The sequence below is a fragment of the Asterias rubens genome, chromosome 7 (assembly GCF_902459465.1).
Source record: "Asterias rubens chromosome 7, eAstRub1.3, whole genome shotgun sequence".
NCBI lineage: Eukaryota > Metazoa > Echinodermata > Asteroidea > Forcipulatida > Asteriidae > Asterias > Asterias rubens.
Genome location: NC_047068.1, coordinates 11641178 through 11667092, shown reverse-complemented (window position 1 = coordinate 11667092; position 25915 = coordinate 11641178). Strand labels below are relative to the sequence as shown.

Here is a 25915-nt window from a genome sequence, read left to right as displayed (position 1 = left end):
ACATGCATCAACATTTCTTTTAAGTTACAAAGCAATACCAAATCAGTTGTAATATAGTGCATCAAATCATTATTTACAATCGACATAAATACTTGAGTTCAACAAAATAATAAAGTGAGGTCCATCGATAAACAGAAAGATCCGCAGTGAGGTACGAATTCAAATACTGCACTCCTATCAGTAGCTACAAAGTCTGGAAATGGAATTCATCTTCATTTGAAATTGGAATATTATTTGTAATCTGACAATAATATTAATCAATCTTATACAAACCTTTAAATGCTTGATAAATATTGTGCCATGTGCTAAACTATGGTTAGACAACTCATTTTTAGTTATTGTTGGGCTTTGGCAAAGTTAACAACATGGCGCAAAGTTATCAGCACAACACAATACAAATTGATGTCTTAATTAAGATAACTCAGTAACAACTGTAGACTTGGTTTTAACCAAGGTAACAAAACTGAATACAACTCATTGTTGCTGTACTTTAGTAAAGTAATTAGCACAACACAAACAAACTGATGCCTTAATTAAGATAAACAAAAATTACAACTCATTTAAAAACTGTAGACTTGGTTTTAACCTAGGTAACAAAACTGAAATCAACTCATTGTTGCTGTACTTTAGCAAAGTTATTAGCACAACACAAAACCAAGTGATTTGTACAACCATGAACGACTGTAGGCCTTGTGTTAATTAAAAGCAGTGGACACTATTGGTAATTACTCAAAATAATTATTAGCATAAAACCTTTCTTGGTAATGAGTAATGGGTAGAGGTTGATAGTATAAAACATTGTGAGAAACGGCTCCCTCTGAAGTGACAAAGTTTTTGAGAAAGAAGTAATTTTCCACGATTTTGATTTTGAGACCTCAGGTTTAGAATTTGAGGTCTCGAAATCAAGCATCTGAAAGCACACAACTTCGTGTGACAAGGGTGTTTTTTTCTTTCATGGTTATCTTGCAACTCTGACGACAAATCAAGCTCAAATTTTCACAGGTTTGTTATTTTCTGCATATGTTGAGATGCCCAGAGTCCGAAGACTGGTCTTTGACAATTACTAATAGTGTCCACTGTCTTTAAGGTAAACAAATTTACAACTCATTTGAAAACTGTAGGCTTTGTCTTAATTAAGATTTAAAAAAAATGAATACAACTCAATACTGGTTTATTGCTGTACTCTGCCAACGTTGACGTCAAAACCTAAAACCTTGGTTACATTTTTAAAAAGCTGATCAGCCCAAAATTTCAAATATTATTTTGAGTCAACTCAAATAGACTCCTTGCATATTATATCAAACAGCACCCTTATTGAGGTCAAAGGAACACTTATCATGCACGCTTCCATTGTTTGACCTCAACGATTGACCAATGCAAGGAGTTTATTCAATACAAGCAATCATTAGTATGACAAAGGCTTAATGCACACAATTTATATTCCAATTCCCCACACCTTGTATACGACTAGAAGATCAAGTCCGTATAGAGTTAAGTAATCTTACATCGTCAATATAAAAATAGTATTATTATTTTGGTTTTACCCAAATACACCAATGTGTTTTAGCACTGTATACTCAGTCCTTTTCCGAGCTCTGTGAACAAATGTCACAGGAATATTACTGGGGTTGGATTCGAACCCATGACCGATACAATTCTAGAGCAGTAGTGTCTTACCAAAAATGGTAAGAAACCAGTTAAAGGCAACTTGTCCTCCACAGACTGGTATATTGTTATTAATGTTTGACTCATGAAATGGGGTACCAGTGAACTTTATGCCATTGCAGTGTTATATCCAGCTTCCCCGGTACTTTGTTTTATGCCAGTTTAGTCCGCCATAAAAAACCTTCCGAGTTCCTAATGTAAAAGTCAAGGTTTCTTAAAGTAATCTTCTCGAAAGTATGTTTGCAAATAAAGCGTCACCTTGTTTGATTTTGTTTTATAGTTAAAGGCAGTGGACACTATTGGTAATTACACAAAATAACTTTTAGCATAAAAAGTTACTTGGTTATGAGTAATGGAGAGCTGTTGATAGTTTACAACATTGTGAGAAACGGCTCCCTCTGAAGTAACGTTGTTTTCAAGAAAGAAGTAATTTTCCACGAATTTGATTTCAAGATCTCAGATTTAGAATTTGAGGTTTTGAAATCAAGCATCTGAAAGCACAAAACTTTGTGTGACAAGGGTGTTTTTTCTTCCATTATTATCTCGCAACTTTGACGATCGATTGAGCTCAAACTTTCACAAGTTTGTTATTTTATGCATATGTTGAGATACACCAAGTGAGACGACTGGTTTCTTACAATTACCAATAGTTTCCAGTATCTTTAAGGAAATCTGAAATGTTTGTGCATGACACAGTATGTGTGTGTATACATAAAGAACTTATAATCATAATATATAATTTTATGCTGAAATCCACACATTATATGCTAAAGAAACCTATGAACAAGTTTATCAATGCAAAGGAATATAATTGCTCATTATTCAAAAAATATCTGTTTTAACTTGAGCCCCTTGTTAATTGCTTTACATTTTGTATTTCACGGGAACAAATCATGAATAGCACAGATTTGGTTGTTAACTGATACAAAGGTCTTGAAACAGTAAATATTTCTAACAAAGTATTATTCTAATGTTTCATTTTCATGGTGCACAATTTTGCCAAGGGTTGTTTGTTGTGATTCTACTTGCATGTAAAGCCCTTCTTGCAACTGCATTACAGGAAAACACTATCTTCTTGTGACGTGAGTTGTGGGTTGGGGCAAGGGGTTTAAAAGAACCCATAAGGCAGATGAGCATTAACTAGTATCTGAGTTTATCATCATGAGCCAATCACAACGAACAACTTATGGCAATGCATTTTACGTCATCTATTAAAACAGAAACCAACCCTTCACGAATCCTCTGTATTAAAGTATGGTTTTAATTTAAAAAAGAAGTAAAAAGAGGTAAAACTATGAAATTAAAAATGGGTACATGTGATGAATGAGTAACGTCTGCAACTGCCTTTTGTGACAACTAATAAAACAATAGCTTTTGTACAAAAGAATATGTCTCCGTGTCCATTCAATTATGTGTAAACATTTTCAATAAAAATGATTTTCCAATTTTGGCAAATTTTCAATGAAAATGCAAGGCTAACCCCTTGTTCTTTTATCAAATTACAGTCCATTTTCAATGAAAATGCAAGGCTAACCCCTTGTCCTTTTATCCTTTTATCAAATTTCTACAAATTTTCAATGAAATTGCAAGGCTTACCCCTTGTCATTTTATCAAATTTCGGCCCATTTTCAATGAAAATGCAAGGCTAACCCCTTGTCCTTTTATCAAATTACGGTCCATTTTCTATGAAAATGCAAGGCTTACCCCTTGTCCTTTTATCAAATTTCGGCCCATTTGCAATGAAAATGCAAGGCTAACCCCTTGTCATTTTATCAAATTTCTACCCATTTTCAATGAAAATGCAAGGCTTGCCCCTTGGCCTTTTATCAAATTTCTACCCATTTTCAATGAAAATGCAAGGCCAACCTCTTGCTTGTCATTTCATCAAATTCCGGCTCTTTTCCATAGAATATGCAAGGCTAACCCCTTGTTCTTTTATCAAATTACGGTCCATTTTCTATGAAAATGCAAGGCTTACCCCTTGTCCTTTTATCAAATTTCGGCCCATTTGCAATGAAAATGCAAGGCTAACCCCTTGTCATTTTATCAAATTTCTACCCATTTTCAATGAAAATGCAAGGCTAACCCCTTGTCCTTTTATCAAATTACGGTCCATTTTCTATGAAAATGCAAGGCTTACCCCTTGTCCTTTTATCAAATTTCGGCCCATTTGCAATGAAAATGCAAGGCTAACCCCTTGTCATTTTATCAAATTTCTACCCATTTTCAATGAAAATGCAAGGCTTGCCCCTTAGCCTTTTATCAAATTTCGGCTATTTTCCATAGAAAATGCAAGGCCCATTGTCCTTTTATCAAATTTAAGCAAATTTTTGAACAAATTGCTAGGTTTACTTACCCCTTGTGATTTCATCAAGTTTCAACCAATTTTCAATGAAAATGCAAAGTGATTTAGAACAAGAAGGGAAGAATGGGTTAGAGTATGAATCTGTTTCACAACGCCTGTACACTTGTATACGTGCCTATGAAAAGTTTATTCCCAAAATGGCGGAGAGGGCCGATGCGTTCATTGGGTGTAAAGGGTCAAAAGGCAACATGGGGGGGGGGGGGGGGGGGGGGGGGGGGCATACTCCAGCTTGTACCGGTCATGGTATTGAAGGAGAAGGGGAAGGGCCAACCAATCAACAAGCTTCCTTGTTCACTAAAGATCTTCAATTGATTCGACCAATAAAGGAGTTTATCGCTTCTGGTTTCTCCATTCTCACCCTTACTCAGTGTCTGGAACCTGAACTTGACACGATGATATCAAACCCATCAACAGGATGCCAGACTATTTTCTTCCGAGACCATAAGCAAGTGAGTTGGTGATTGTTCTAGTCTGCCTCTTCATGTGTTCAGCTTTCCTTCTCTCAAAGTCAGGTTCCCTTGTCTGTGATGTCAGATCCAGACCGAGTTGTCTTGTGGAGGGGTCTGGGTGTTGATCCAATGATTCTTGCTTTTAAAAAGAAAAAAAGTTTACAAGCATTAAATAGAGATCATGTTTCCCGGTTCATACTTACTGCGAATGCGATTTGTATTTTGACGTATTTTCATTGCGAATGTTTTGCAGGAGTTGAGCACATTTCAACTGATTGATGCCAATTAATTGTTGCGAACAAATTTGTAATCGCATTCGCATTTGCAGGAAGTACGAACCGGGCTTTACTCTTGGTTTAAGTCGCTCTTGTTGAGTTAGTAAAACCATAAAATCATAGGGCCAATTTATTCACACAACACTACAGACATCTTGACTATTCCACTGATAGAGGGCGTTCTCTGGAAGCCGCAAACCTGCAGTGTGTGATGTGTTAGTGAGATCTGGAAGTTAACCCAACAGCGCAGTGCTGAGTGGGGAAACACTATAGTTTAGTGATAGTGATAACCACTTGCACCAAGACTAGTCTTCCCTGTGTTTGCAGGTCTTCAATGCCAGCAGCTGATTTCACAAAACGAGTAACCCGTCCTATCTTAGGAGGGGTTTTCAATGCGTCCTACGTCTTTGGATATGGAACTTTACTCGTCCTAAAGTCCTAAGATTAATTCTAAGTTAGCAAAGAGTTTGGTGAAATCGACAGCTGGACTTACACGGATGCCATTTTACCTGGATAGTTTTAATAAGCAAGAGTAAAAAGAGTCAATTTGTTTTATAACACCCCATTCATATATATCTGGCCTAGGCATCTAGGTACCATGAAGCTGCTTTGTTATGAGTAAAGTACATTGGTTGCCATGGGGATAGTACATCAGTTGCTATGGCCATAGTACCTTGTTTGCTGCGTGTATGCTGCGGTTTCTAGTAAACTAAGATCTATTTGGTGACTCGCTCTAAACCAATCAAAAGGCAGAATATTTGTAAGGGGTATTATTAAGCACTGTGTACTTTCCCAAGTTCTGTGAAAAACAATCCACTCAGTTGGGATTTGAACCCTCAACCTGTGCATAATTTAATAGTAGGGCCCAATTTCAAAGAGCTGCTTTTATAAGCAGAAAAAGTAGCTAAGCGCATCCAAAATTTAGCTTACCAGAATAAGGTTACCAGCCAAACTACCATGTAATGTGTACAATTTGTGAGTGGTATTTTGCTCATTCATTTCTGCTGAGCAGAATTTTTAAAGCTCTATTAAATTGGGCCCTGGTGTTTTTACACTAGACCACCTTGCTGATTTAATAGATCTTTGAATTTTCAGAAACTTTCAAAAAAGCTATATTTTTTGTCCAATGATAATCGGTCCTGCATATTTTCAGTTTATTTTCAAATTAATTTGTACATAATAGGGGCCTATGTACAAAACACTCTTTAAAAATAGAATGAGGTGGGTTAGATACTTACCAATTTATCAGCCATCTGTGAAATTTGTGTTTTGACGTCATATTTCCAGGTCTGTGTGAATAAGAAAAAAATCAATTTATCTTATATTTTTTAACTTTAGTTGAAAGTTTTATTGCTGAAGACACTGATGCAGACCATTATTCCCATTCACCTAAATCCAATCTGCAAATAAGATCACCAAATGAGGTGGTCATGTTTCAGGATAAAACAGTCAAGTTGTGAAAGCAGGGCCTACTGATTTGCAGAATAAAATTGTAGAGCTGGTCTTTACTGCTGGTTACTGTTAAAGCCATTGGACACTTTCAGAACAGAAACAAAATCAAAAGTTCACAGATTTACAAATAACTTACAGGGTTTACAGAAGGTAATGGTGAATGACTTCTCTTGAAATATTATTTCATGAAATGCTTTAACATTAAAACAACATCAATTCTTGATATCGAGATTTACGGATTTATTTTAAACACATGTCATGACACGGCGAAACTTGAGGAAACAAGGGTGGGTTTTCCCGTTATTTTCTCCCGACTCCGATGACTGATTGAGCCTAAATTTTCACAGGTTTGTTATTTTAGATATAAGTTGTGATACAGGAAGTGTGACCCTTGGACAATACTGTTTACCGAAAGTGTTCAATGGCTTTAATGGCTGCTGTTAATATTTTTAGAAAATATTTTTAGCAACGCTCTAGGAACTCAAGTTCAAAGACCATTCCTAAGAACGTCAACTTTTGAACAGCACCCAATTTCTTACACAGGGTGCCAAGTTTGTAAGTGCCGACTTTGCAAGGTGCTGAAGTGGCCGGTACCCATTGATTCAATAGGTCCTCATATTGTCAAATGGTCACTCAGTGTATCCCTATCATAAATGAAAAATTGCACCTAAATGGTCATCAAAATTGCAAGAAAATATGAAAGCAATAAGACCCTTTTGTTACACAAACTTGTGACCTTTCAGTAGACCCAGTAACTGGGGCGCTGTACTCCTTTGTTTAAATATTGACATTATCGGTCGTACCTAGCTAGGTTCGACCGATAGTGTCAAAATCTAGGTACGACCGATAATGTCAAAATTTTTAAAAAGGAGTACAACTTGACACAAATCTTCATTAAATTTATTTCTTTTGAAATATTTCTTTCACAAAGGTGCTTGACATAGTAGTAGCGCTATACAAATGCCCAATATGAATGTATGTATGTTAGATGTATGTATGTAAAGGTCTAAAAGTTCCAAACTTCAAGTTGTTGTTGTCGATGTACAACAAATGTTTTGTTGGTTGTAACCAATGAATGTATGTGTTGCTATTCCAAATGCAGCTTATTGCATTGTTGCCATCCGGTGGTAGTGTTAATCATCAATTATTTAGCAAACAGTGCCAGCTACATGTATCCTTATTAAAAATTTAAGTGAAAGTCCTGTACCATCATTTGCATGACGCACTTACAACCAGCACAAACCATAGTCATCATTGCTACTTGGCGGAGCAAATTAATTCCCGTCAAATGGTTTTAGTATAATCATGGTATAATTTTAATTAACACATAAAAAGGGAAATATTTTAAACCATGGTGAAACATGGAGGAGGGAAAAGCGTGAAACTTTAAATTTTCATAGAATAATCTAGTCACATTCGAGTGAATTTTAAATTGTTCACATCATCAAACATCCCCTGCTTCAGAATACAATTTTCAAAATTAAGACATTCCATACCTCGAAGGGATCCAAGACTCTCTGTTGTCTGAGTGACATATTAAACTCCGGCACCACCGTCCATGACTGGGAGTGCGGCAAGTTGCCCGCAGGCAGGCTGATAGACTGAAGCCCTACCGAGCTGGAAGAGCATGAGCCCGGTAGGTTATACTCGACGTGCCGCTGCCCACCTCCTCCCGGTAATCGAGACATTTTGGACGATCAACTCACTCAAGTTGCAGTGGAAACTCTCTGAAATTATCACTTAACTTGCTTGGGTCTGAAGTGACTGTGAACGGTCACTTTATTTGGTTTAAAGAGATGGAGATTACACCATAGAGGACTCACGTCTGATTCTGTCTCCGGTGGGCACCATTATTTGCATTGAGAGTGGGGTATGCCATGGTTTCCGTAAACAAACTAGTGACGCCCAGCTGCGTTCCGGACTGATTCCACTTGGCGTTCCGAAACAGCGCCCTCATACGGCCAGCAGGTGCAAAAAGTTTTCTCTCGGTCCTTTATGCACCTGCTGGTAGGGCCGAGCGAAAAGAATGTTCTTTTGAGAGAATAATGTTGTCACCAAATGAAAGACTACAATTAATTGACTAGTGTTCGAACGGTTTGAGCAATGTTTAAAGAGCGATGAACCCAAAATCCACAAGTTTTCATGTACTAAGATAAGAGGGGGAGGACACAAGTTAAAGTAGGATGTCTCAGCAAGTTCATCGACAAGTACGAGTATAAACAAATTCGGTTCATGACTTTTTGGGATCATAGCTGAAAATCTGCAGCAGCCATGTCCACGCAAGAATAATAATACCCAATAGGCATAATATACAATCTGAGAAACGTTACTGTGGAAATGCTTCTCAGATTCAAATTTTGGGCCATACAAACTGCTATCTTTTTACAATGTTTCTCAAAATGCTTTTTTAATATCGCGAGCCGCTCTACCAGCCCTTCTCACCAAAAGTATTTTGTCATAAAATTTGATTTTATCAAACGTACACCTTTGAAAAATAGAAATAGTTATCGTTCTTTGATTTGTGAAAACAAAACAAAAATCAAGCAGTCGCAACATAATTTTCTCCACTTGCAACTTTGTTTACCAAGTTTTCCTGGCCAATTTCAGCAAAAAGCAGATAAATCTTACAAAGCGATTTAGCAGCTAAAAATGATTTCACTTTGTGAGGCGTGCAAATTAAAAAAGCCAAAAAATTAGTATATTTCTTTAGTGGATGCGAAATCGGCAATTAGAATAGGCCACAGGGTAACTAAATTCTACCATATTTATTCGTACAATAAGCAATTTCGCATGATAAGCATGAACCAAAAAAATAATATTAAAACAGAAACCATTTATTTATAGTTCAACTTGGTTTATTGTATCACATAAAACCTTACACAATATGCAACTGGTGAGTCCAAAGACTTAACATTACAAACATAAAATATTGACCCCCTTGCAGTCGCAAACCACCTCTGCCGCAAAAAGAACATTTATCATTTCCACCATTTTGGGAGCCAATGTATAGGAAGAAATTTTGACTCTCAAAATGGCGGACAGTACATGTATATGCACTAAACAAGTGCAGTCCATTTCAATTATCATAATGAATTTAGCGCTACATTAATTGCTCAAATTACTTCAAGCAATAAGTTGAAGATGATTGCCATATCTTCATCTTATTTTGTGTTTACAAACGGAAAAATATCCATTTCAATAGTTGTGTAACCTAATTAAACTGAATCCAAGTTGTTAAATCCTGGCTTATTATTATTTACTATGGTATCAAAGTACCTTATACATTCCCCCCTAAAGTATCTGAAACCATCTTTTCTCTTTCCGAGTGTGCTGCACCAAATGGGTGCCACATTGCTACTTCCTAAGGGTTGTGGGTTCAAATCCCACCCGAGTAACATGCCTGCGATATTTTTTCACAGGACTTGGGAAAGTACTGAGTATAACACACATCGGTGTATGGGTAAAAACCAAAATTAATATTTCCTAATCATTCACCCTTACAGCAGTAATGAGAAAAAAGTTCCTCTTAATTACAAACATTGTTAAAACTACTAGGCATGGTACACTTTGGGTAATCTCTTCAAGTTCATGACATCAATAATAAATGACTACAAATCGTTCTACAAATCACTTTTTTTTTCACTGGTTATTTCAAAGAACTTGCTACTTGTATTTTACAACAAGTGTGGAGAGCTATAATTAATAATGACCACACCCATAAGATCCAAACATCTTGTGTAGGTTGTATACAATGGGTAGCAGGCCTGTAGCACAATCTGCTGCATGTCAGAAAACATGTGGGCGAGCCCCCTTCACTTAACAGTTGTGATGTATTTGCGTTCGGAAATACTATGATTAAGTATTTCCCCACGCAAATACATCATACAGTATAGGTTCTTTATAAAGTGCACAACCTTTTGGGAATGTTCATTAACAGGGGGTAAAAAAGAAAAGAAATATTGTGAGTAAAATGTTTCTGCTTTTACTGCTTTTGTTAGTGTTTTTTAGTGCTAGGGTTCAGTGTTAGGGTGGTTGTATTTGGGCTCAGTTTCACAAACACTAAGAATCATCTTAATATGAGTTGTCAATATTACCATGGTGATTCCTATTGTGACATCACACTTTGCGAAGCAATATTAAGATTGATATGATCAAATATTAGCTCTGTGTGAAACCAAACCCTGGTGTTGTGATTGTAACCAAGGTTTGTTTTGCATTGCATCAGATCAGAGTACTTGCTGGTCCCACATTTTGCTAAATTTTGTTTATTTTGCGCTCAAGTGTACATTTTGAAATATCCCACACATACTTGAATTATTCTTATTGAGCAAAGTGTAATGGTTACCTCACTATAGTATTGATGAAGGGCCTATAGACTAATTCTGTATTTTTTAAAACAAAATTTATCCTCTCAAAAAACTTAAATTATTGTATAATCAAAAATTATGAATCACTTAAGAAAATATTAATTTTGTTCCAAAATAAAATGCCTCAACCTGAGATTTTTGTTGACTTCAGTTTGATTTTGTAGTAAACTTGTTTTATCATTAAAATTTCACTTAATTTTTGTAGTCAATTGGTTTCGCCAAAGACACTTTACAGACTGCACAAATTTTTGTAAACCTTTTTTTTGTAACCCTTGTTTTGATTAGGTGATTTGTTTACTCTTTACAAAAGCTATTGGCCTGAAATACCATCTTTAGAGATGTATCTCCTTATCTACTCTAAATCCATCAAAATCCAAAAGGGTATGGTACATGAATTTAATGAATTTGATTTTTTTCATGATAAACAATTGCTTAGCGCAAAGCCAGGCATGCCAACTGTATCAAACCAACTGATGTGACACTTGTACAATACGGCATTGGAGTTTGATGGATTCAAGTAAATAATAAACCAAACTTTACAATTGAAGCATGGAGTCCATATCAACAGCCACAACCATATTATGGGTACAGCCTGATACTGTTTTGAGTCTATTTATGGGTTCCATCAAAAGCCCATCTTGTTTCAGTTGAACGTGTGAGGATTCATCTGGCAGGACTTGGCACAGTCTTTCTTCAGTTGGTGAAGTACTCGTTCAAAATGTTACAGTTCCAAATGTAGCATCAATAATCACTATGTCCCTTGAACAGTATAGCGGAGAGTCATCCAGCTAAACTTGAAATAGTCCTTTAGCTGGTGGCTAGCACACAGGCCTAAAAGCGTTAATTAGCCTCAACATTCTGGAGGTCACTTCCAAGATTGAACATCTGGCTAGGCTTGACACGGTCTTTCTTTAGTTGGTGACAGTCTAAATGTTATAGTTACAATAGCTCTGTCCCTTGAACAGTCATCCAGCTAACCTTGAAATTCTTCAGCTATGGTCAGCAAACAGTCCTACAAGCGTTGATTAGTTGTTCTGACATCACATCATGACGTCACTTCATGAATGAACATACATGTAGTGACGAGGTATCTGGCTATCTTGACAGTCCTTCAGCTGGTGGCACATGTGCAGTCCATAAAGAGTTCATTTGCCTCAAGATTGGGTTGTTTCATCCCCAAGGTCATCGTCTCAATCTTCTGTAAAAAAGAAAGGTATTCAAAGATTAAATTTGATGAACTCTCCAAAGTACATTTGAGGAGATAGCTCAGAATTAGTACTCGTGTGCAAGAAATTTATCCTCCAGCTAGCTCCAATCAATCGTTCAACTCACTGCAACAAGACACACCATCCCAGGTTTTGTGTTTGTTTTGAAAAACCTTTTTCTGAAAACTTGACCTCCTATTTTAATGGAGTGTTTCACCAGAGGCGGTTTGGGCATTTTTCTTACAAGGTAAGATGGAAATGAATGGGAAGTTTATAACTTGAAATCTTTGAAGGTGCTTTCTGGTTTGTTTTTCCTCCTTTGCCAAATTTGTGGGATGAGAACCTTCTGTTCCAAGCAAAGTTTTTTTTTTTTTTTTTTTTCAACTTACCAATCGGTCCAGTTGTAGTCATCACTCCCTGGACCCTTTCAACAATGATCATCCAAACAGGTCCAGTTACAGTCACCACTCCCTGTACCCTCCAACAATGTTCATCCAAACAGGTCCAGTTACAGTCACCACTCTCTGTACCCTCAAACAATGCTCATCCAACAGCCCCAGTTACAGTCACCACTCCCTGTACCTTCCAACAATGATCATCCAAACAGGTCAAGTTACAGTCACCACTCCCTGTACCCTCCAACAATGCTCATCCAACAGCCCCAGTTGTAGTCACCACTCTCTGTACCCTTAAACAATGCTCATCCAAACAGGTCCAGTTACAGTCACCACTCCATGTACTCTCCAACAATGCTCATCCAAACAGGTCCAGTTACAGTCACCACTCCCTGTACCCTCCAACAATGTTCACCCAAACAGGTCCAGTTACAGTCACCACTCCCTGTACCCTCCAACAATGCTCATCCAAACAGGTCCAGTTACAGTCACCACTCTCTGTACCCTCCAACAATGCTCATCCAAACAGGTCCAGTTACAGTCACCACTCTCTGTACCCTCCAACAATGCTCATCCAAACAGGTCCAGTTACAGTCACCACTCCCTGTAGCCTCCAACAATGCTCATCCAAACAGGTTTAGTTACAGTCACCACTCCCTGTACCCTCCAACAATGATCATCCAAACAGGTCCAGTTACAGTCACCACTCCCTGTACCTTCCAACAATGCTCATCCAACCAGGTCCGATATAAGTAACAACTTCACAAGTGACTGCTGTGAACTAAAGGAAAATAAAGCAAAGACAAATGTATCTCTAATGTGAATTCAGATCATTCCATCTTTATGATGAGCTGCAAGAAGAGCCAACATCTCTTTTTTTCAGGAAGAGTATTTTGATTGTTCAAAAACAACCTTGTAAAAGCAAGTTTCTGTTTCTCAAGTTTGTTTCACCTCATTGGTTGGCTGGTTGTTCATGCTTGCTGTTGTGGAATCTTAAATAATGAAAAGCTTCTCTACTTAGGAGATTTACTTGAGAGAGATCAAAAACTAGTTCTTTGATGCATTTTTAATTTTCCTTTCAAAAGTAATTGACAACGGCTTTAGATTTGTCAACGCTCATCCAAATTTTATGATTAAGTCGGCCAATTTAGCAGATACTGTAGTTCCTTCACTCCTAAATTATAATCTTTATAATCTGATACATTACCCAAATCTTGCATGACCTCAGTTCCTGTCGTTAGGCATCACCTCAGCTCAGATTTCAGCAACCAGACTACTCCAACATCTTCAAGAAGACCAAACCATACGCTTTTTCAAAAGGAAAACAAAATCAAGAAATGTTAGCATTTTTTGTGTCTCATTAGTTTCATCACACATATTACACGAGTTAGCCCAAATACTTCACCAATCACAGTGTCATTATCTAAGGTGTCCCAGAGCTGCTATCTGTGTGCATAACTGCTTGCCAAAAAATCCACTTTCACAATAACAGGTTTATACAGACCCTAAGTTTAAATATTTCAATGAGACATTTCACAAATACTGTGTTTCATCAACTGTCTTTATACTTTCAAAAACTAGTTTTCTAGTGCCTTCTTCATTTTCTATTGACATATTATTGATAACTGATGTTAGATTTGTGCAAGATCTTCAACATTTTCTGGATTGACTGGTCCCATTTAGCAGGTAGTTCCTTCACCGGTAAATTGTAGTTTTTATAATCCTATACGTTACCCAAATGTTGCATGACCTCAGTCGTGTTGGCATATCAGCTCAGCTCAGTGAAGATTTCAGCATGCAAACTACTCTGCTTTACAATACCAATATCTGCTTTATGAAAAAATAAATTATATGAAATGTTAGCATTTGGGGTTCACATCAATTAGCCAAAGTCAGTTTCACCCTGAGATACAAATTTAGTGTCAAAGTCCCAGAGCCTGCCATCTGTGCAGGATTGTTTGCCACAACATCTACTTTCCCCAAAACAGGATACAGAGTTTGGAGAAACCAAATTATAGCCTTTTGAGGGGTTCTTAAATGAGAAATTACTTTTTTTTTCAAGAAAGCTACGTTACTTCAGAGGGAGCAGTTTCCCACAATGTTTTGTACTACAACGATTCTCAGTTGCTCGTTACCACTTAAATTTGTTATGCTAACAATTATTTTGAGTAATTACAAATAACGTCCAGTGCCTTTAACCATAAACTTCACCCGCCATACTTAACCTTTGGTGCAAAGTATTGACCTCATTAACCCGCTGACCTCAGTTCACCGAGTTTCTGCATTAAATTCATAATCACCTGCAAGAACATCCACTTTGGGAAGAACAGATTTCAAACTGCAAAGCAAACAAAGATAGTAGCCTTTGTAGCCAAGTTAGCTGCTGTGGGGAAAAAAAGAGGAGCATTTCAGCGGTTATAATCAATTATCGTTTCAGGCATTGGCAAGTGATTAACCAATGCGCAACTCAACTGAGACAGTTATTGGTTACAACCGCAAAAACGCACCCCAGGTTAGAGCTGTGGAGGAAAGGTTAAGTTTCTTTCAAACTCACCCTATACTTAACCTGACGCTCGACCTTTGCTGGCAACCTTTGCTGCAAACACCGAACCTCACTAGCCTTCAGTCACTCCTGAATTAGAGCGTTATAGTCTTATCTCTAGGCCAACACTATAATACTCTAGGCCTATACTGTCTTACCATTCATACGTACCCACTACCCATGCTTCACTGACATCTTGCGTGATCCTGCTTTGTTTTCTCTCCTTCATGCTCTCTTTGTTCTCATGGTTTTCTTTCTTCTTCAGCTGGTGATTTTTCTTTCGGTTTTTCTCGCAGCGCTCACAAATTTTGTAGGGAAGTTTGCTACGAGAGGTTTCTTTTATTAAATAAAGCGTCGCGGTTTAATTATTTTTCTTGTAAATTCTTTTTAATTTGTAAAGATTTGATGTTCCTCAGATGCTCCGTTGAAAGTGTTTACATTCAGAATTGATGTAATGCTGATATTAGGAAGATGTAAATAGTAACTTAATGTTTAAATATTAACTTTTCTATTTAATGTTCCTAAATCGAACATTAAACATCAATTGAATGTAGGACTGGAATATTTTGCTTTTTATGGTTGTGGGTTTTGTGCCTACAGTACAAAGAACAGCTGCAGTTCAAAATTTTGTTTTAATGTTTTATTTTTTGGCTTTATTTCCCTCTAAAATATGTAATGGAATGAAATTGCAAGCCCCCTTTTCTGTTTATTTTTTTTCATGAAAAAAAGAAAGAAAAAAGAAAGGGTACCCAATTTCATCCCATTACAAATATATATCATCTTTTCAGAAGATTATTATATTATTTAGTTTGACCTTGTACTTTTTACTTTTAAACATTACTAGTATTTGAAGTATAAAGTTATGACAATTTTAAGTAAAAATGACAACTGATGACTTGAAGTATCAACCCGCAATGAAATTTCCAGTAAGACTAGTCTCCTAATTAAAAGCATCATTGGCTTCGACCAATATGCATCTCAAGAAATGCCAAGAAACACTAAGTCACCTTGAAAGTATTGTAAGGACAACATCAACAAGATCGTAGAGCATCTTGGAGGGGAAGGGGTGGTAAGAGGGGTGGGACTCTGCAAGAGAACGGGTTAGGTCTTCTCTTACACTTCGGAGTCTTCATCTTGTCTTGATCTTGATCTTGAAAGGTCAACTTGCGTTATCCGACCTCCACTATTGCGCAATATCAATTATCAATTTTGGGTGGTTTTCGCGCAAAAAAAACCAAAATTGTACCTATTTTATATTAAAATCAGATTTACTGATTGCTTTTTTTGTATCAGTAAATTCCATTGAATTCATTTTTGTATTGTGTGAAAACACATGAAACTTGTTTCTAATATATACATGTATTTGGTTTGCAATTACACCACAAGTGTGTCCTCTTGCCAGGTAGAGTTTGTTAATTAGAGAACTGTCTTGCTTTATGTTCTACTACCGCGGAGTAGATTTCAGGAGACTTCTCAGTTCTGAAAAGAACTGTCCTGCTTTCTGGGTGGAATGTACACAACCGGCTGGGACTACTACTTTAGCTTCCAGGTGGATCATTATTAACTTCACTGCCGCAGAGTGAGTTCTTAACTGAGTTTCAACACCTCAATAGTCTCAAGTAAACCAAATGTATTGAAATGGAAATGAAAATTCCAACATAAATTTCAGTGGTGAATCGCAAACCAAACTTGAAAAGTGGAGGTCGGATGTTGCCAAGTTTTCCTTACCTGAATCCGGCGATGACTCCAGCGATGACTCCACTCTACGTCCACAAACCACAAATCCATAGACAACAATGTTCATCCACAAACCACATCCATAGATCTTCAACTCCCATCTGGACACATGCAGTTTCTAAAGAGTTTTTAGTTCAATGATGTTCTAGCTGTTCCTGCAACTCAGGAAACAGTCTATCAATGTCTTATGAAGCTTGGCACATGAAAAATGGCTCGCTGCTATCTCAGTTGTTCACCAACCATCCTGTTTGATTAAAAAAAAAAAAAAATAAGAATAAAATAAGTAAAATATAGTTTTAAAAAAATATTCACAATATCTAGTCTTGTTTGAGAAAAAAATTAATAACTAAGAATAAAATACATAAAATAAAGTTAAACAAAATTATTCAAAATACCTAGTAGGCTTAATAAACTACAAGGGCAACTGACTGGAAATAATAATATTGGGTTGAACAGTGAAAAAATAAACTAGAGTGGGACTTTAAAGAAACTTTTCCTTTTAAAGTGACGTTCTCAACTTACGAGCAGGATATCATATTCAAAGTAATATTCATATGTTAAATGTATCCAAGTCTGAATAAAATATTTACTACCAGTTTCACAGGACTGTTTCTATTTTTGCTGAGTGACAAAACAACTTGCCTTAGCAGAAACAGATCAGCCTGTTTTGAAATGTTAAGTTTGAAAATGGTCTGGAGAAAAGGTTTTTTTTTTAAGTATAAAAAAGACAGATTATCTTTAAAAAAATAGTTGGCCTAACAAGAGAAATCAAGTTGAAAAGGGACATCTTTAGGAGAATTGCAAACACGGGAACACCCCCCCCCCCCTCCCACCACAAGTTAGTCCTTGTCCCCCCCCCCCCCCCCCCCCCCAATTTGTTGGAATTAAATAAGTAAAAAGGTTAAAAGTATTTTAATTATTTCCACAAATGAGATATTCCAGTTTTTTTAAATGAGTGAAAAAGTTGTGGCAGGAGGATTGAGTGGATTGAGTTTGCCCTCCCCCCCCCCCTACTCACAATCTAATTTTACTCAAAATTAGATACTTCTGTTGGTACAAATTAGTGAATAAGTGGTGGCAGGTTTTCCCGCCCGCCCCTACGTGCCCCGCCCAAAAAATAAATCCCTAGTTTTGGCGCCGGTGGATGGTAATGGTCCTAGGCCTTACCTGAACAAGATGTATTTCGGGGATTGCTCCATGTGTTCGGCCTTGGTTGGGTCGAGAAGTCACTCCCATAAAGTTAGTATTGGTTTTATATAAGACGTTGAAGTAAAGTCTGTAGCCCAAGCTATATAGAGGACTACATGAAACTAACTTGAATATACATGTACATGTACACTGCAGTTTGGGTAAAAAAAATTGCCAGTACAAACAATCCATGCGCAAGGGTACGTTTTACGAAATTGTACGCATGCTGACCAAGCCAACAGAACACCAGTTTGTTCTATAGCAAAAGCACAGCCGAATGTTTCTGAATAACCATAGCAATGTTGATAAATTTGGATGTAAAGTTCACTCAGAAAACGCGACGTCCGAACCCCACGTTAGAGCTGGGAGGTCCGTGGGTAAAACCTTTCTGGCCAGTAAAAAAAATTCACACATGTTCGTTTTGTTCTAAATGTATTGTTGACCCAGCCTCGATACAAAATATCCCAGTTTGTTCTACGGCAAAAGCACAACCAAAATGTTTCTGAATAACCATAGAAATGTTGATAAATTTGCAAGTAAAGTTCATCAGAAAACGCGAGGTTCGAATCCCACGTTGGAGCTGGATAGCTCTCTGCTGCAGTCCAGTCCGCCATGGTCCCATAACTAATGCACTGACGAAGTATTCGCCACAACGAGTGCTTCGAAAACAACGCAAAACTGAAAATTTGCATATCAATGCATATCGTCAATGAAGACATTCAATGGGTTGACATTCCACAGTAAACCCCAATCTAAGAAATTATAGAATAAAAGTCTCACTCCCGGCCAGGCTGGTTATTATTTTATTCCAGGGGAATGAGATTAAGTTAAAGCGGGAAGTAATACTTATTACTTCAAAAGAAAAATATCTTTAATCAGCTCATTTTAGGAACAATTTTGTTGCGTTTTTTTTATAGGGGGTTCGGGTTGGTTGCCACACCCCTCCCTGAGGGGAGAGAGGGGGCGGGGAAGGGGTGGGCGTAAAAATAAATAAATAAATCTACTCAGAAGTCCCGACTCTATAAATAAAACAAACCTACAACGTAGGATTGAAACTCAGGTCATTACTATTGTTGTTTGTGCTTGTTGCATAGGTAATTTGGATCGGTAAGCAGTTTGCAACTAAATTATAATTCCCCCCCATAAATTGACCAAGTTAAAAAAAAATAACTTCCAGACCCCTCCATGAATATATGTTAACTGCATATCGCGCGTGCGGGGGGGGGGGGGGGGGGCAATACCGAGGACATTTCGCGCCTTTTTGTATTATCGGCTGATTGGTGTGTGGCGCATGGTGTCCATTTGTCAATGCAGCCAGCAGAGATTCGGTTGGTACCCCGCTGTCGTCACCTCGAGCATAAACTCAAATAGCTTTGTGACAATACTGAGACAACTAATAAAATATAAATAAATATTCTATTTCTGGAACATTTTATTGAGTACAAGGACAAGTACCAACTACATAATTATGCAGGGTGTAGGATTTAATCCATTGACTTTTTCCAGCTATTTAATCACAATTTTCCCGACTTTCTAAAGGGCAAACAAATCGCAAATCAGACTAAAGTATAAAATTTGATACTATTTTCACATGTAGCTTTAAATCTATTGCTTCTGTTTAGAGAACTTCGCCTATAACTTAGCACCACGTTGACAAATCTTTCGATGTTTTGTTATTCAACACGTCAGAAATTGTTTGACCGTGAACAATTTGAGAGCATTTGTTACGGTGATCTTGATTTTCACAATGGGGAAGGAGTGCACCTGTTAATAGCGAACCAGCCAATCACAGTCGACTTCTGCCCACGCGACACGTCGTGCATTGACCAATCAGAAATCACCACCACTATAATAATGTGTTTTTTGTTTGTTTGTTTGTTTGTTTTTTTCTTTAGAAATGTACAAGGTGAGAATTTTCTTGGTGAGATGGATAAATTGTGTACTCGCCGGTGCGTGGCATCATTCGATTAGCTTGCTATTCAAGAAAGATATGAAGCACCAAATAAGACCACTTAATTGATTTGGCGTGGCATTGGAACTACTTCACGCACGTTTTGTTCGTCACTATAGTTGCAAGCTTTCAACTCTAGCCCGTTGTTGCAGTTAAGTCACGTTCTAAAGGCCAATGACGTTGTTTATAAACATGCTTTAATTCAATCAGCGGCACTCGTTCTGATGATTACAACATCGGGGATAAAGAACGACACTTTCGTTTGGTCCGTCAACATTGAAGTCGGCCTGCTGATATTTTCTTCCCAAGATATAACAAAGTATTAGGTTTTGATGTAAACTCGAATAATGATGATGTCGATAAAGCAACTTCATTTCGAAAATTTCATCCAACGTTTGATTGTGATGATGATGATGATGACGCAGGCGTTTTGTGAGCAACAACCTTGTTCGAATCGTCTTCATCAATTCTTTGGCTCAGAAAATAGAATCCTCGAAAACTTTGTGTACCGGACGAAATCCACATTCTCATATATTAATTGTGGAAGAGACTGCATCCTGGATCCGAACTGCAAGTCTTTCAACTTCCTCCCATGCCCGAACGTATGCGAGTTGAACAACGACACAAGAGCTAAACATTTTGAAGACTTTCTTGAAACTCAAGGGAGTGTCTACTTTGACTCGGATGAAGAAACACCCCTCTTTTCTGTGAAGCCTTCTTTTGGTTGCTACAGGAGTTGCAAGGAGCTTTTGGATGCAGGTTTCAATCTCAGTGGTATTTATACACTCTACCGAGATGGTCTTAGTACCGATGTCTACTGCGACATGGAAATTGATGGTGGAGGATGGATCGTGTTTCAGAAACGGCAAGATGGTAGTGAACACTTCTACCGAAATTGGACCGCGTATAAAACTGGCTTTGGAGACCTATCGGGAGAATTCTGGCTCGGAAATGACAACTTGTTGAAGTTGACCTCTGATGACCCCAAACAAATATGGGAGCTACGAGTTGATATAGCTGACTGGGATAACCTGGTAGCATTTGCAAAGTACAACAGCTTTAAGGTTTCTGGTGAGAAGTACATTCTTTATGTTGGGGATTTTTGTATCAACAGTTCTGCTGCCGACTCGCTTACCTATCACCACGGTAGACCTTTCACCACATTTGACAGTGACAATGACAGGTTAGTTGAAGACAACTGTGCAAGGAAGTACGTAGGAGCATGGTGGTTTAACAACTGTGTGCTATCACACTTGAACGGAGTCTACTACCAAACTGGTGAAGTTGAAAATCATCAAGGTGTTCTTTGGAGTGTGGAGAATTATTGGAAACAGAACACATCTCAGAAGAATTGCAGCATGAAAATACGTGAAACTCAGACATGATTGTTTCATTACTGCAGCATGCTTTGGTAAGACTGCGATTCTTACTGATGAAGACCAAATAAATGAAACTTTGGACTAAAGTATTGACTGTACATGTCTACATAGTGTACACCTAGTCTTCACCTCATCAGCTTTTACATTCAGAAGTGAACTTTGCCGAGTACCAGTGTAGATGTAGATGTACAAATGACTTGAACTGGAACCTTAGGAAAACAGAAATTTGAGACGTTTCATTTGTTCTTGTTTGTGCTAGATGTGAGAATTGTTATAGACTACTCATTTTGTTCTTTTAGTTGACAGTCTCTTTCAATGTTATAATCTAAAAGTATTAAGGGAGTAATTATTTAAGATATTATTCATAATTATGTTACCTTTGATCAGTTTTTCGATAACTATTAACATCTGCCAAGACAAGCCCATATTTCTGGGCCCAATTTCATTGAGCTGCAAAGTAGATTAGCATAACAAACTTGTGTTTACCAAAATATTAAAGGTTACCAGCCAAACTGCCTTGTCACATGTACAATTTCTGACTGGTATCCTGCTCATTTCTGCTAAGCAGAACATTCTCAAGGAATGTTTTCCATGAAATCGGGCCCTGGTCAAAGTCACCCTGTACAAGATCCAATTATGACTAATACGAGAAAATAATATGAAAAACAATAAACTTCTTTCAGTTTTTCTTTGAAAGAAACATGTGTGAGTGCCTGGGTATTCACCAAACCGGGTACCTATAACAAAAGAGGGAAATAGGCTTCCTAGTTGGAAGGTGTGTACAAAACCAATGGGAGCTGTTATCAAAAAGTTAAATTACAAACAAAACAGTGACAATAAGAGGTCCCCATTGCAGGTGTTTAAATAAAAAAGTATGGAACGGTGTGGTTCGGTATACACTTTCAAGCCAGGGACCTATAACAAAAGAGAACAACATTGGGGTCCCCAATTGGGTAAAGGTCCACAGTTGGGTAACGGTCCACAGTTGGGTCAAGGTCCACAGTTGGGTAAAGGTCCACAGTTGGGTAACAGTCCACAGTTGGGTCATAGTCCACAGTTGGGTAAAGGTCCACAGTTGATTAACAGTCCACAGTTGGTTAAAGGTCCCCAGTTTGAGAGCGTGTACAAAACTAATGGGAGCTGGTGCCAAAAGTACAAACAAAAACCTGGACAATACGAGGTTCTGATTGTGAGGCATAGACATTCAATGCTAATCAAACTAGATGTTTAGTTGAGTTCATTATAGAAAAGGACTTATATACGGACAACAAGACTTTACTATTAGCTTGCTTCAGCAGAATTTTTAATTGAGCTTATCATTTGCACTCCATTTTACTACACATACCACAATCATTCAATTACAGCGCCTTTTAGTTATAACTAGCATCAGATAATTACCATAATCATGAATATTCAAATTGGTATTTTATCATCAATATTCAAATTGGTATTTTATCATCATACACCGTTAGCCGACATTCACACTTATCAATCTGTGAGCCGCATTGCATGTTATTTAAAGCTTGTGTACACTTCTTGTAATTATCAACAAATTCTATAGTAGTATTTTTGTCATAAATTAGTATTTATGTCATAACAATTTTCTTTCTTTGCTTAATGGCAAACAAAACTTAGAAACGTTTCTTCTATTAAATCAATTCTATGATAATTTATAAGCTTAGAACTTATTTGGTCCTTCTCAGTACCGTTTCAAAGAATAACTAAAAGTGTATAAAGGCTTTAGGTTCTTTCTTTATAATTTTCCAATAACAATTACTTTACTTGATTGCCCCATTCCAATTAATAATGACTATTAGTTTTGTACTTATCTGCAGTCACACACATGCACAGTTTTGGTTAGAGTATCTGCATTTAGCTCAAAATACAATACAAGTTTCAGGTTAAGATTCAGCATTCAGTAGTTCCAAAAACTCTTTATAAAATATCTTTACTGAGCCAGCTTTTCTAAAGGAAATAATACTTCAGCATCATCAGCTTGTTAAATCAATTATTTGTTGGAACAAGTTCAGGGCCCAATTTCGTAGAGCTGCTGAATGGTAAGCATGATTTGCTAAGGCTTAATATGTATTTCACAGGTTATTAAGAAATCAAGGCAGGCATTTACACGCTCACCATGGATTTGTATTTAACGTCATAATGTTCATGCAGTAAGCATTGAAAAGGTTAGCATGCCTTTTTGGTAAGCAGCGCTATGAAATGGAAATCGTGCAGTAAGCACAAAATCAGCCGTTAAGCAGCTCTATGAAATTTGGCACTGGTCTTAACCAAGTGGTACATTATACATAAGTATAGGAATGCTACTTTCTGGGAAAATTGTTCGTTTCAATCTGAAAGCTCACTTAATCTGGCAAACCCAACCATATGCCAATACATGACTGCATATTACAAATATATTATCTAAAAAATTATCTGAATATTTTGATTTATTTTTGAATAATTCAAAACTAATGCACCTGTTAACGTATAGACTTTGTGTTTCCAAAATCTAAATATCAATCAAAATCACACTTATAAATCTTGTCTTTGAGAGAGAGAAAAAAAAAAAAAAAAAAAAAAAAAAAAGCTTTACGAAGAAAAACACAAGTTCACTTTTACTGCAATTTAATACAAAATAAATATACGTCCACAAATATAGGTTTTTCACCCATCCATATCAGATTCTAAGATTATTAAACAAAAAGAATCAATTTCACTCAGTGGTTATCAAATTCAGCTGTACTTTGTAATAAAAAATGTAGACGCTTTTTTATCTTTCCTTCTCTGACCACATGGAATGAACATTTTACGATCAACGGCCAAATGCCATAGATCTGCTAAGCAGAGTTTATTTCGAATAGTATCCACTATAGCAAACATTTGTAGGGGAACCTGTTTCAGCTAAGCAAATTTTTTTGCGCTCTGTAAAACTGGCAGATTGATGCCATTTTGTTTCCACTTGGTTATATATTCAACCCTGAATCCATTGTATTGAATACACAATCATATTTAATTACCCAATATTTTAATTTACTGACGGGTAAATCTGAACCTCGCATTAAATTATCAAATGCATAGAGGTTGAAACCAAGGTCAAAATAATCACAAAAACCTTGACAGGTCAAAAAAGCGTCTCTATGAAGTGCAAATATAATCTTTTTGTTTCACTATATCAATCCTACTATAAGTATTTATACGTAACTGCTTGCATAATACGGATTTATACAGATAGTAAATTACAAAATGTACCCAACCAAACAAACTGAATGGGTACAATTCTTTCATATTTATACAAATATCACTCTCTTTGAAATTAATATTCTTTACTCTTTTCCTACTCGTACAAAAAAAAACATAAACTAAAAAATTACACCAAGTATTTTGAAATCGTAAGCGATAGTCTATAAATCAAGGCCTGGCAATTTGCCCCTGAATGAGGGCACTTGTACTTTCTACTGAAATATTTCATGGGGCACCAAGGCAAAGACTCGAGGGGCATGGGGTCATCTGTTGCCCCAGTGAAGTATTACGACTGATACCATCATTGAATAAGGCTCTATTCAAACTGATTTTTTTTAAATAATTTGTTTCAAAATATTGAAAACTTTCAGTACTTATTTTACTCATTAAATTTGCCCCACAGAAAAATGTGTGTTTGGTGAAGTGCTAGTTAATTCAGTGATTGTTGAATAAAGACATTGGCCCATTATGCAGGCACTTGAGCCCAATGTCATAGAGCTGCTAAGCACAAGCAAGAATCGCTAAGCTTAACAATATTATGCTTACCAGAATAAGCCTACCAGCCAAACTACTATGCCACATGTACAATTTGTGATTGGTAACCTTGCTCATGTCTACTTAGCAGAAAATTGTTAAGCAATATGTTCTGCTCTATAACTTGAGCTTTCAGAGTAACTTTAGCCAGTAACTAACAACCCCAAAAAAGTCTCTTTTAACTAAAATACAAAACATAACAAAAAGTAATTTCTTTTTTATTTACAAATATTCAGTTTGGTGAATTTTAGTTGGTAAAGTGTGATGAGGAATGTGTATAGTTGTACAGTACAATTTCAGCCATTTATAACACTCATTAATTCATGTAGACACTTGCAAAACGTCCTTCATTATCAAGCATATTGTAACGTAATGCACATTTTTGTGCATACATGACGTATAGCACATGCACCCACACGTATGATTACTATTAGTATTATATATATGTATTTTGTTTTTTGGGAGGGCTACATTTGTAAGTTGCACAAGTCGTACAAACAAATACTTGAATTTCTACACACAAAAAACAATTTAACTCTTTAATTTGAAAGGCTTTGGGTTACACACCATCAGCTGGGGGCAGCCATCTTTTCTGACTCCTAAACTTGGTTATACAACTGGGCCCAATTTCATAGAGCTGCTAAGCACAAAAATTTGCTTAGCATGAAATTTTTGCCTTGATAAAAACAGGGTTATCAACCAAATTTCATGCTAAGCAAATTTTTGTGCTTAGCAGCTCTATGAAATTGGGCCCGGGACATGACTCTATAGTTGCTCACCACATAATTCTGTTTTATCTGCATCCCGTATAAGGCAAATCATTTTAATGGGCACAATTACATTGAACAAGGGCACATGGCCCAATTTCATACAACTGCTTAAAGACAGTGGACACTATTGGTAATTGTCAAAGACAAGTCTTTTCACTTGGTGTATCTCAACATATTATGCATAAAATAACAAACCTGTGAAAATTTGAGCTTAATTGGTCATCGAAGTTGCGAGATATAAATGAAAGAAAAAACACCCTGGTGACACAAAGTTGTATGCTTTCAGATGCTTGATTTTGAGACCTAAAATTCTAAACTTGAGGTCTCGAAATCAAATAAGTGAAAAATTACTTCTTTCTCGAAAACTACGTCACTTCAGAGGGAGCCGTTTCTAACAATGTTTT

At 36.9% G+C, this 25915-nt stretch overlaps 2 protein-coding genes and 2 long non-coding RNA genes across 4 annotated transcripts; 2 read left to right on the top strand and 2 right to left on the bottom strand.

Moving 5' to 3' along the window:
* Positions 1-4250: 4250 nt before the first annotated feature.
* On the bottom strand, positions 4251-8109 carry LOC117293039. Its single transcript, XM_033775249.1, has 3 exons — positions 7703-8109; positions 5993-6043; positions 4251-4618 (listed from the first exon to the last, which is right to left on the bottom strand). Exons 1-3 carry the CDS (start codon positions 7892-7894, stop codon positions 4454-4456), a joined length of 408 nt encoding a protein of 135 aa, XP_033631140.1. The 5' UTR covers positions 7895-8109; the 3' UTR covers positions 4251-4453.
* A 4734-nt stretch (positions 8110-12843) lies between these two features.
* Positions 12844-16131, bottom strand: LOC117292922. The gene is made up of 4 exons (XR_004519334.1): positions 14399-16131; positions 13908-14000; positions 13381-13481; positions 12844-12954 (listed from the first exon to the last, which is right to left on the bottom strand). It is a non-coding gene; the product is annotated as an uncharacterized LOC117292922 (long non-coding RNA).
* Positions 16132-17621: 1490 nt separating this feature from the next.
* On the top strand, positions 17622-21442 carry LOC117292600 (ficolin-2-like). Its single transcript, XM_033774711.1, has 2 exons — positions 17622-17691; positions 19536-21442. The coding sequence occupies exon 2, from the start codon at positions 19939-19941 to the stop codon at positions 20974-20976; it is 1038 nt and encodes a 345-aa protein (XP_033630602.1). The 5' UTR covers positions 17622-17691; positions 19536-19938; the 3' UTR covers positions 20977-21442.
* Positions 21443-21504: 62 nt separating this feature from the next.
* LOC117292599 lies at positions 21505-23522 on the top strand. The gene is made up of 2 exons (XR_004519296.1): positions 21505-21929; positions 21984-23522. It is a non-coding gene; the product is annotated as an uncharacterized LOC117292599 (long non-coding RNA).
* The last annotated feature ends 2393 nt before the right edge of the window (positions 23523-25915 follow it).

What these genes read in the sequence shown, in the direction of transcription:
- LOC117293039 (XM_033775249.1), bottom strand. Translation starts at nt 7,894, where the DNA reads ATGTCTCGATTACCGGGAGGAGGTGGGCAGCGGCACGTCGAGTATAAC. An exon ending in GAGTCTTGGATCCCTTCGAG is followed by an intron (nt 6,044 to 7,702) that starts GTATGGAATGTC and finishes TTATTCACACAG; the next exon opens with ACCTGGAAATATGACGTCAA. An exon ending in CACAGATGGCTGATAAATTG is followed by an intron (nt 4,619 to 5,992) that starts GTAAGTATCTAA and finishes TCTTTTTAAAAG; the next exon opens with CAAGAATCATTGGATCAACA.
- LOC117292600 (XM_033774711.1), top strand. Translation starts at nt 19,939, where the DNA reads ATGATGATGTCGATAAAGCAACTTCATTTCGAAAATTTCATCCAACGT.